The following is a 12438-nucleotide window of genomic DNA, read 5'->3' on the forward strand; positions in this document are numbered from 1 at the left end:
ATGGAAGGGGAATAATTCGAAGATGAAAGGGTAAGTTTCGGTTCGACCAGACCAACAGGTTAAAAATGGAGGCGAATCACTTTTCCCGGCAATTTTTCACTTGGGTAGAAAGAAACCTTCCTGAAATTACGGTAAATCTTGGTGTTATGGAAAACACGCAAGTTGAATTTTCTAAGGACTGAACGCGAAGAAATATAAATCGTCGACGGAATTATTGAAACAAGATATCTCAAGGTCAACGCTTCTTGTAAAGATCTGTAAAGAGAAAACCAGAAACACTACAAACTTTGTTTGCAGACTTTATTTCCATCGTGTTACATTGCCAGAGCCTTCACCTTTTTAAAAATGATTTAATATTATAATCTAACTGCACTAATCGAATGAACAGGTGTTGAATGGCGGCCATCTTGTTAGCATTGGGATAACCTCTCACTCACTCTGACCAGAACCGGAAGCGGATGTTTCCTCCTGGAAGAAAAAAAGGCATATTGGAAACATATGACCATAGCATAATGTGCCTGGCTTAATCCTTCAAAGTAAGGGGAAACTTTGATTTCCGAAACTCCCACAATAACGTATGCAAAAATGGCGGGGGGGGGGGTGTGGGTTTGGGGGGGGGTGTGGGTCTAGTAACAAGGAGTATAAGGTCCTTTTGGGTGAAAGATACCAGTACCGTAGCAGCTGCTCGCAATGTATCTCCTCATTGGTCAGGGACGGATCTAGGGGGAGAGTGTAGGGGGTGGGTACCCCCCCCCCCCCCCCGAGATGACCTGCGGTTTTCTAATACAACTGGTATTCTGCAGAAAAAAAAACTATGTGGTTTATTGGTGTTGAAGTAGAGCAAGAGACGAGTGCACCCCTTCCTAAAAAAAATCCTGGATCCGCCCCTGTTGGTCGTAGAAAACAATAACACAACATTGTTTATCATTAGTTCCATTGTTTAAGGTTGGCGAGCTGCTACATCTAAGATACTAAATGCTTGTTATATAGTAAGCTGAGGTTTCTGAAAACTCTATCGAAAGAATAGGCTTTCAATTTGAAAACGGAGGTTTTTGTATGTCCGTCGACGAGCAAAATGGAAAGTTTTTCGAAAACGCTGGAATTATAACTACTTTTGCGCGGAAACTGAAAACAACTCGACCAATCCAATATGCGTATAGGAACAATAACGTTTTACTGGGTCGTTTTCAATAGCGTAGTGGTAAACTATATATGATAATGCGATGGTAAACTTGTAGTTTTTATTGTGTTTCCGACAAAAAAAAAGGAAGAAGGAAGATTTTCGAAGAATCAGTTTTGCGGAATGTTTCTTTACTGGATTTTAATGAACTGCGCAAACATGGAAATTTAGTAATTAAAAAAAAACAATTTAAAAGTAAAAAAACAAAGTTTAGCTTACGTAGTCGCCCCATCGATTGCGTCGTCCCCAACCTAAAACAAATGAGTTGTCTCAGTATTAAGCTAGACAGGGGTTGGTTTTCTTCAGGGAACAGACATGCGGGGTTTTACTTCAGCAGTGATTAAAACTGCTTTAGACTTGAGCTTATTGTGCATACCCTTAAGTTAACTAAAACCTTGCGCGACACGGCAAGGCTGCATACTTATACAGTCATGCATGTTCAAACCCAACTTTACGTACACCCGATTAATATGGACACCTCATTATTACGGACAGTTTGTTTTGTTTAGGAAAAGAAACCCCCTACATTTTCTCTTAATCAACCTGCTTAATACGGACACTTTCTACGTCCCCTCGGTATCCGTATTAACGAGGCTTGACTGTATCTGCGCGGAGAACTGTGCTGCAGAATGAGTGATCAAATTTCTTTCAACATTTTTACGAGATATTCTCCTCTCCTCTAGTCAGTCCTTGCAATGAATATTCCTTATAATCACAGTGCTTGATGATCACACTGCAATGCAAGTTTAGTGTTTTAGAGTTGATCCGGTCATAGATAGTCAGCTACACAACCGTTTTTAGTGTCGACACTAAAAACGGCTGTGTAGCAGACAAGGTCATACAAGGTAATCCAAAACAGTCTTGTATTGTGGATTCCACGTTGTTTTTTGGAACTAGGAAATAGACTATTGATCGGCGAAGTCCACAAGTTAAGTGAAATTAAACATGATAAGAAGAACTGATGAACACACTAGAAGAAAAAAACAACTTGAAAAACCTCTTTTCTTTCCTTTTCGCCCAACTTTCGCCTTGATGAATTTGACATCTCTTCTAATTTCTGAAAAGAAGAAAAAAAAGACACATTCAATTTTCCATGTTTGGGAAGAGTCACTGCATATAATGCTTAAATTGACCATGCATAACGTAAAAATTTTTATGTTGTTCAAAGACTAGACATTCAGGACAGACGTCTTTGCTAAAAAAGTGGGCTTTGACATGCACAACGATTTTTTTATAACTTTTTTTTCACTCTTTATTTCTTTGGCACACCCGTTCCGATGATCACAAACTAACATGCTCATACAATGTACGTAACGTCATAAATTCAGAAACTGAAAAACGGGTGATTTTTATGCTTGCTTGTCTCTTTAATTTGGGTATTACCCAGCGTTGTTGCATCTAATTGCATGCAATTAACGAATTTTACCGACATGTTTTACCATTTAACAGCTGTAATTAGTTTGTGAATTACAAAGAAATATTTTTATTCTGCACTTGTGTTCTTCTATCTTTAGTCACGCGTTCCTTAATTAACGTCATAGCTCTTTAAACTACGTCACAGCTCCTCTGTTTCCGAGTGGTTACCGAGAGAATACCAACTAAAGACGAATGGGTTGCCAAGATGAGGCGGCAAATTTGAACGTTTCTAAAACCTTCTGAAAAAAAAATCACGTTGAGTTCAAATCACCAATTTTTTTTGGTGAAGTTCTCGTATTGATGTGTACTATTTATTTAAAAATAAATAAATATAAAAATGTTTAGGTTATGGGCATGATTATCAAAAAAAGTGACTCTCGCCCACCTCTGACACTTTTCTTGAGTTTCTTTATTCCTGAAAAATATAATAGTAAATAACAAAAATTATAACGATAATGATTAAATGTTAATGATAATGATAATTATAAACTCACTGGCATCTTGAATTAAGGCAACAGGAATTTACATTTTGTAGTAATTGTTAAAGGTCTTTGAAGGTGTAAGCGTGTGCCGACAGGGTCATACCAAACCGTCCTCGCCGCCCTTTTATCATAGTTTTGAAAATTTTTTATCACGGAAGAGGAAAATTTGTAACAAAAATTTTGCGTAAACTATACTTTTTCAGGAATGCAATTTAACTCAGTCTTAGTTTAACCCTCGGACGTAAACTCAAATTCATACCCCCACCGAGGTACAAGGGGAGGAGGGGGGGTGATGGGATCCCTCACCAGAGTTTTTGATATGTTGCAGTGTTTCGAGTGTTTTGATCTTCTCAACAATATGAGGTATATTTTGTTGGTGGTGGAGCTGCTGGAGGCCTGTGACGTCACTAACAATGGTCTTGGCCTCCAACTTGGATTTACCAAAAATTAGAAATCAGGTTAAAATCACAATAGATGGTGATTTTTTTGTGCTTGACGTGCAAAATAACACATAAATAAGCACTTTGTATCATTTCATCCACAAGTTTTACTTTATTGTTGAAAAAAGTTGAAAAAACATACATTGTCACTAAAGAATGGCTTGACCACCTGCTGCTTATGACGTCATATCTAGTTACCATAGTAACTAGTAACTGACCATTTCTAAACTTGTCTCAAAATGCACGCGAGGAACAAACGAACAGCTACTGAAAACGTCAGGTGTTGATGTTTTATGGTCCAGGAGGGTGGCAACCCCCCCCCCCCCCCCCGTACGTCCGAGGGTTAAACAGTAATCTCTTGCAATTCCTTGTGATATAATGATGGAGTTAGAAAGTTCGTAACACAAATCAGGAAGATGAACTTAATGTACCTACATAGCAGCAACTAGTTTTAGATAGTCTTTTTATTTTCCCATTATATTTCCCCTGTTCTCAGTTCTGTTATCGATTAACTATATAGCTTAACAATTATTCTATAGCTTTCAGCTATGTAAATAGTTTTATACTGATTATTTTATTTTATTTTAACTAATTTTGTATTTTCCTTTGAAAACTCGACGCATTGGCCTAATTTAAGCTAGGGGCCTAGCACGCTCCAGGTTTTCGAGTATGAATAACTGAAAATATGAGAATGAATATTAAATTAGCAAACAAATTGAGTTTACTATTTTTACGCAGGAAGCTACGTAAAAAACTAATTTGTTTCTCGGAATAACCTGATTGAAAATGAATCAATACAAAGATAAACAGAGATTTACTTTGGTCACACCGCTAAATCATAGGCAAACATAGGCACGTTTGACGGGCATGAGCTATTTTGAATGCTTCAGTGTAACCGTACCAAGAATGATGAATCTACCTTTTCCATCCTAAATATATATATATCTGTTTTTTTGTGTGGTATTTTTTTGGGTATTGCCGTACATGAATGAAAACGCGAAACACACAGCTGAGTCGATCCTCATGCTATATATTCACTTTCCTCTATCTTCCGCATACTTCCAAGTTAAAGTCAATATCCAAATACCAATTATTAACGTTTCATTTGTAGACCTTTGAAAAATATCATTTTTTATACTTCACCGTAGAAGCAGATGAAACATAATTCACGTACGTTGTGCCGTTCACGATAACCGAATTAGGTCATAACTGTCTTTAACCAGCAGCCACACTAAAATATGAACCCTTAAACAGCTGCATCACTGTACTCGGCGTTTGAATCATGAAGATATTTAATTGGGGATTATGCTTCTAAACTCCTTTAGTCGTAATAACGAGACGACAAAATTGTGAAGAACCAAGAGGCGGTCTCAAAGTGCCCTTGTTTGACCTTTAGCAAAGTTCTGTTTAGATGCCAAAATCTCATTGGTTCCTAGCATCAACTCAGAGTACCTTCACCCTTATTGGTCTCTGCAACACGCATCCGAACAGACAAAGCCACAAAGCCACAATGCCACAAAGATACATATGCTCAGACTAATAATTCATAAAGAGAAACAAAAGAAAGCAATGTTTAATGAGTGTCTTTTTATCTGATAAAGACAAGGCTAAACTTTACGTCCATTTTTTTTAGACCAAGCTAACCCTAAATCTAAATATTAGTGCAAGAATGAGTCGATCTGTATCAAAGATTTTGAAGCCGTTCAAAGAAACTTGCAGCCGACTCGTGTACTGATCACGAGGTGTAAAAACTCTCGTCTCCACCTCGAGGTTTTAAACCTGATAATCAGTGGATAGATATACTACTGCTCGTTTTTTAAACAGTGCATAATATTTTGCTTACCATTGCGTACTCTATGATATGCTCCCAAAACAATATCTGGAAAAAATGATGAGAAAAATTATTACGCAACTAAAATAATGTGAGAGTGGCAGAGGGGCTCAGCTGACCAGGCCCCGCACTTATGTCCAGAAATGCATGCAATGGCGAAAATGGCGAAACTGGCGAAAAATCGCCAACCGCTGGCGATTTGAATTGGATGCCAAAAGTTGCCCCTTGGAGGCTGGCGATTTTGGCGAAATTGGCGATTTTGGCAAAAATGGCCATGCACGCAATGGCGAAAATGGCGAACAATCACCAGCCTCTGGCGATTTGAATTGGATGCCAAAAGTGGCCCCTTGGAGGCTGTGAGGCCCCGGGCAGTGCATGGCCTCGTTGGAATATTAGAAAAGCTTGGCGATAATACTATGAAGCTTTTGGAAATTAACGGAAGGAATGTAAAGGACGTTCCAAACTCAGAACGCTCAAATTTTTGTTCTATTGCACAGCGCGTCAATGGTCTTGGCCTCCAACTTGGATTTACCAAAAATTAGAAATCAGGTTAAAATCACAATAGATGGTGATTTTTTTGTGCTTGACGTGTCAAATAACACATAAATAAGCACTTTGTATCATTTCATCCACAAGTTTTACTTTATTGTTGAAAAAAGTTGAAAAAACATGCATTGTCACTAAAGAATGGCTTGACCACCTGCTGCTTATGACGTCATATCTAGTTACCATAGTAACTAGTAACTGACCATTTCTAAACTTGTCTCAAAATGCACGCGAGGAACAAACGAACAGCTACTGAAAACGTCAGGTGCTGATGTTTTATGGTCCAGGAGGGTGGCAACCCCCCCCCCCCCCCCCCCGTACGTCCGAGGGTTAAACAGTAATCTCTTGCAATTCCTTGTGATATAATGATGGAGTTAGAAAGTTCGTAACACAAATCAGGAAGATGAACTTAATGTACCTACATAGCAGCAACTAGTTTTAGATAGTCTTTTTATTTTCCCATTATATTTCCCCTGTTCTCAGTTCTGTTATCGATTAACTATATAGCTTAACAATTATTCTATAGCTTTCAGCTATGTAAATAGTTTTATACTGATTATTTTATTTTATTTTAACTAATTTTGTATTTTCCTTTGAAAACTCGACGCATTGGCCTAACTTAAGCTAGGGGCCTAGCACGCTCCAGGTTTTCGAGTATGAATAACTGAAAATATGAGAATGAATATTAAATTAGCAAACAAATTGAGTTTACTATTTTTACGCAGGAAGCTACGTAAAAAACTAATTTGTTTCTCGGAATAACCTGATTGAAAATGAATCAATACAAAGATAAACAGAGATTTACTTTGGTCACACCACTAAATGATAGGCAAACATAGGCACGTTTGACGGGCATGAGCTATTTTGAATGCTTCAGTGTAACCGTACCAAGAATGATGAATCTACCTTTTCCATCCTAAATATATATATATCTGTTTTTTTGTGTGGTATTTTTTTGGGTATTGCCGTACATGAATGAAAACGCGAAACACACAGCTGAGTCGATCCTCATGCTATATATTCACTTTCCTCTATCTTCCGCATACTTCCAAGTTAAAGTCAATATCCAAATACCAATTATTAACGTTTCATTTGTAGACCTTTGAAAAATATCATTTTTTATACTTCACCGTAGAAGCAGATGAAACATAATTCACGTACGTTGTGCCGTTCACGATAACCGAATTAGGTCATAACTGTCTTTAACCAGCAGCCACACTAAAATATGAACCCTTAAACAGCTGCATCACTGTACTCGGCGTTTGAATCATGAAGATATTTAATTGGGGATTATGCTTCTAAACTCCTTTAGTCGTAATAACGAGACGACAAAATTGTGAAGAACCAAGAGGCGGTCTCAAAGTGCCCTTGTTTGACCTTTAGCAAAGTTCTGTTTAGATGCCAAAATCTCATTGGTTCCTAGCATCAACTCAGAGTACCTTCACCTTTATTGGTCTCTGCAATTAATTGCCATTTCTGCCATTTTCGCCAATGCGTGCATTTCTGGACATACCTCAGGCCCCGGGCAGTGCATGGCCTCGTTGGAATATTAGAAAAGCTTGGAGATAATACTATGAAGCTTTTGGAAATTAACGGAAGGAATGTAAAGGACGTTCCAAACTCAGAACGCTCAAATTTTTGTTCTATTGCACAGCGCGTCAGCCATAATCATAATACGAGGAGCAGCGCATTTAATGTTGTACTTCCGAGTGAGCGGACAGAATTTAGCAGAAATCCGTTACATATCCCTGATGAAAAAAGGACCTACAGTGAGTTCCCGGACTCAGAAAAGCTGAATGCAAGTCTTACCTCAATTCAAAGAGATGTTGATTTTTCAGGTATCTGCCTTTTCATATTTTGTTATATTCTCATGTATTTAATTTAAGTTTATCAGGGATGATTTGACTGGGGAAATTTTAGACTGCAAAACAGTCCGTATTTTTGCGTATTCAAGTACGCGCGAGCAGTCAAAAAAAAGGTGTGGAACGAGGCTGAAAACAGAGAGCGAGACTGGGAAGAGACGCTAAAAATACGCCTCACACGTAGAGCGTGTGAGGCTCGCGCGGTTCGCGCGCGTAAGGCTCTTACGCCACGCTTTACCGATTTCTTTACTGATTTTGAGGAAAAAACCGACTGTTTTGCAGTCTAGGGAAATTTTGGTAGTTTGAATAGATGTTCACTTATGAGATGGTCGTTTACAACCGGTAGTCGCACATGGAGGCTCGACTGTATTTGTTTTTGTGGTTCACAATGTAAACTACTGGCATGGGTTAAATATCTTTTCAGGGGCGGATCTAGGGGGAGGGTGCAGGGGGTGCGCACCCCCCCCCCCCACCCCCTTGAGATGACCTGCGGTTTTCTAATACAACTGGTATTCGGCAAAAAAAAACTATGTGGTTTTTTTGGTGTTAGGCCTTTCCCGATTGCGCTGAGCACCTTTTTCGCCCTTTTTGAGTTTGGAGCACTATTTTGCATTTTGAGCACCCTTAAGCACTTTTTCGCACTTTGGGCAACATTTGAGCAATATTTCACATTTCGAGCAAATTTCGAGCAACATATGTCTTCTAAAACATTTAAAAGCAAAAACTGTGTGTCGCTCGCAACGAGAATCGTGTTCCAGGTCATAAATTTGAATAACTAATGATGTTGTCAAGAATAAAAGACCGTTGTCATGGAAAGGCACGTGGACTTATCCTCACTGAGCGTGAGAATTGAAGTTTCTGATTGGCTGATGTATCATGCGTGTGTCATCTCAAATTTCTAAATCATCTGATGCTAGTACTGCTGAATTTATTTACAATTCGTAACCGGCTTTAGTTTTTTAAAAATATTATTGTTCTATATTCTGTCAACCTTTCGTAACAACCTGTCGAACAACACTACGCAAAATAGATTGTTAATTACTTCAGTAAAAATTGACATATTTACGAAAAGCTTAGAGGTAACTGTTCACAACTTTTAGCACTTTTTGAGCACTATCTTGAGATTTTGAGCACTTTTTGAGCACTTTTTAGCCATTTTTGCCAGCACTTTTTTAGGATTTTACGAGCGCAATCGGGAAAGGCCTAATTGGTGTTGAAGTAGAGTAAGAGACGAGTGCACCCCCTCCTAAAAAAAATCCTGGATCCGCCCCTGTCTTTTGTTGGCTTCTCAACTTACCGTAAGCTTTGCCCGCAATGTTGCGGACATTCAGATCTAAAGCAAAAGAAATGACAAAATCAGTGACAACAAGAGAGAATGGTGACAATCAATAGGATAAGTATTCTTCAGCAAGTTCTTCATCAAAATTTAAGAATGCTCAGAGTTTCAATCTATGATCGTAACAGTTAAACGCACTTAAAAACCAAGATATCAAAATATCAAACTGAGTATAGTTTTACCCTAATAGATGCCGTAGTGTAAAAAAAAAAGAACCCGGATATTATTGTTCAAAATCACCAGTAAGTATGCTGGAGAGCTCCATCACTTGACTATACTTTAGATTTTAAATATATTTGCTAATAGAAATCTCGAGTTCGTCCGCTTCTAATTGTCAGTTCGATTATTTTTATTCATTTATTTATTATTTTATTTTCAGGCTTCTAAATGCTTAGCTTAAAGTTCTGTTCAAACTGATTTCCTCCTAACAACCTTGTTCTTCCCCTGTCACGTCAGTACTATCCAGTTCATCAAAAGGCATTCCTGAAAATGTTAATAAATTAGCATTTTAGAAGTACCAGTTCTACGGCGTAGTTGGGTTGGCCAGTGGTTGACCCTGGTTATGGGCTCATCCTATTGCTGATAAGTTCCTCGTGCCTCGGCTGAGCCAGGCCATTTTTTAAATGCAACTAGCAATTATTTGAAAGTTTTAATAGTCTTGAAACTTCAATGTCGCACCCTGCATGAGCCGTTGCGAGAAACGTTACACATTCAGTTCTACAGCGTGCCATGCAAGTTGCCTTCACACCCAATCCCAAAAACCCAGGAAAGATAGTCACTAGGGGTCAGGTCTGGCAGTTGTTGCTCCGCTACTGTTTCTTCCTTGTCGCATGTGATTCAGGGCCGAGTTGTTCAAAGCTGGGTTTAGATAACCCAAGGTTAGTGCGAAATTTGAATTCAGATTTGAAAGATTAAAAAGTGAATTCAGTTTAATTCTTTCTGTCAACAAGTTGATGATTGGATGCTCTTAAAAATAACAGAGAAAATTATCCGAGAAAATGCTTTTGAACAAAAGAAAAAGAAACCCGGGTTAAATTTAACCCTAGGTTAAGCTCTAATCGGCCTTCGAACTGGGCCCAGAATAGTACATATAGCTCTGGGGCCGGTTGCTCGAAGCCTGGTTAGCGCTAACCGTTGGTTAAGAGGTATCAAAATGTATAGGTTTCCATGGTATTTAACGCTGTTTAGCACTAACCATGCTTCGAACAACCCGGGCCTGATCTTTTGGCTTGCCAAGCTATCCCGGGAAAGAACACGTGACGAAGCCCTGTTTATCATTAACAGTGCTGTGAAATGGGACCAACGGTTTTGGTTACACTAAAAAATCTAACCATCAGATCAAAGGCGGCATTTTCTCCCCGCCGGTTGTATGATCAAGCGTCAACTTTGTTTCTTCACGCTGAAATTTTAGTTGGCAGGTTATTAACGAAAGTCATAAGGTTATGGGAGTAATTATAGTAAATCTAATTTGTTATAGCTAAATCCGAAGTGGGTTTGATTAACGAAGCAATGATTTTAGACTTTTGCCTCAGTTGCCCTCTTGTTAGGCTTTCAAGCAATAGGCGTCAACAAGTGTTTTTGGCATGGCACCCCTAAAAATGGGCCCCTGGCACGGTACCCCTAATTTTTTATCGTGTAAATGGAATTATGTAGGGCACCGGTGTCCAACATTTTAGAAGTCAGCGAGGAAACCATCCTGCTGTCGTTAAATTTGTGAAGACGTTAAAAGACAACTCGAGTTAAGCTATTTAAAACATTACAGCTAGCGCGGCTTGCACAAACATTATGCGCAACTTACCAGCGTAGTAAAACCACTGTGCATGAGAAGCCATGAGGCCTCTTTGCCCCTGGTCGCTTTTCATACTGCAAATAGCTTTTCAAGCGCATTGAGTTCACTACAATTTACGCCAGCAGGAACATTTATTTAGTTTATTTATTTTTAAAAGGATTAAAGTTCTAAAATTCTTGGAACTTGCTTAATTCATCATAAGATCTCCAGAGTTTCTAAAATTCCTTTTAACTTTTCAAAAATCTCAAAAGAAAACCAGATTATTTTTGAAGCTAAGTATAGTCTACGTCTGCTGTCCGCCATCTTGAAAGCAGTTAAACCGCTGACAAAATGATAAGATGAGCTCATTAATTTAGAGCTGCCGATGTCCATTTCGGCGCCCTTAAAAACAGTCAGTTTTGTCGTGTAAACGAACAAATGAAGAACCAAACATTTCGGCACTGGTGCCCATTTTCAAGGTTGCCGTGCCCAGACCGCTTGTCATGTAAGCATAATTCTCTAGTAAGAGTAACCTAAAATAACCAATGCAACTTCTGTTCAGACTTTACCTTTGGCAGACACAAAGGACAGTAAAAGCAGCATACAAATCACAAAGGAGCTTGAAAACTTCATCTTTATTGACCGATGCACTGAAACAAAACAATATGTATAAAATCATAATAAGTAATGATATATATTGCTGGTTTTCACTGTCACGCCATCGAAAATAAAAATCAAAACCGTTCAATAGATAGAGTCCAGAATCGGGGAAAATAAAGAAGGTAAACATACAAAGACCCTCGCCAAGATTCAGGTCAGTGCAATTTTTCATATGCGCGATATTAGGAGAAATGGTTTACGTAAATTTAGAGAGCTTTGTATGGAGACGTCATCATGTTGGTGCCTCTCAGGGGCACCAATATGGTGGTTCAGGGAAACCAACAGAAATGTCTGTTACCGAGTTTTACTACGAAAGCTTGAATTCATCCCTCGAGAAACTCATAGACATTAAAGCAATACTTTGCCTAATACAAGGACTTTTTAGAAGAAAAAATCCCCCCAAATTATTCACTTTTTAACCTACACGACAGTTCTCTCCCAATAGAGTACTAAAGTGATGACGTCGTAAAAATAAAAATTTCTGAAATTATGGGATTTGTCAGGATATCCTGAAAGAACAATGTCCAAGAGGCCTACTTAACAAAAATGAGCATTTCGGGGCAAATTGTCTCTGAGATGTTAGCCAATTATACTCCATACAAACCCTTCTAATTTTTTTTGGGTCGACCCAAAAAAATTTAGAAAGTTTTGTATGGAGTTTTCTAAGCATAACTGGGCTACGATCTCAGAGACAATTTGCCCCGAAATGCTCATTTGGCAAGTAGGCCTCTTGGACATTGTTCTCTCAGAATATCCTGACAAATCCGATGATTTCAGAAATTTAATTTTTAAAACGTCACACTTTAGAACTCTATTCAGTTTATTTTCTCTCAATATTTTAACCAGTGCTAAGTTAAAGCCCTTTTAGAGAAGTATTTACAATTATAAACGTTTCTATTGAAGTAATATCAAACTTC

The 12438-nt window shown here is 38.4% G+C and overlaps 1 protein-coding gene across 2 annotated transcripts in view; it reads right to left on the reverse strand.

Moving 5' to 3' along the window:
- Positions 1 to 286: 286 nt before the first annotated feature.
- LOC140946515 (uncharacterized) overlaps positions 287 to 12438 on the reverse strand; it is a 13801-nt gene continuing 1649 nt past the window's right edge. The window contains exons 2-9 of one of the 2 annotated variants that reach the window (XM_073395644.1): positions 11431 to 11511; positions 9526 to 9576; positions 9055 to 9090; positions 5362 to 5397; positions 2982 to 3011; positions 2178 to 2237; positions 1400 to 1431; positions 287 to 468 (exon numbers count right to left, since the gene is read on the reverse strand). In XM_073395644.1, coding sequence (XP_073251745.1) covers positions 430 to 468; positions 1400 to 1431; positions 2178 to 2237; positions 2982 to 3011; positions 5362 to 5397; positions 9055 to 9090; positions 9526 to 9576; positions 11431 to 11494 — 348 coding nt within the window. In that variant the 5' untranslated portion in view covers positions 11495 to 11511 and the 3' untranslated portion in view covers positions 287 to 429. The remainder of the gene's footprint in view (positions 469 to 1399; positions 1432 to 2177; positions 2238 to 2981; positions 3012 to 5361; positions 5398 to 9054; positions 9091 to 9525; positions 9577 to 11430; positions 11512 to 12438) is intronic. The other variant, XM_073395645.1, reaches the window with a different exon arrangement.

Source organism: Porites lutea, chromosome 8 (assembly GCF_958299795.1).
Source record: "Porites lutea chromosome 8, jaPorLute2.1, whole genome shotgun sequence".
Classification (NCBI taxonomy): Eukaryota; Metazoa; Cnidaria; class Anthozoa; order Scleractinia; family Poritidae; genus Porites; species Porites lutea.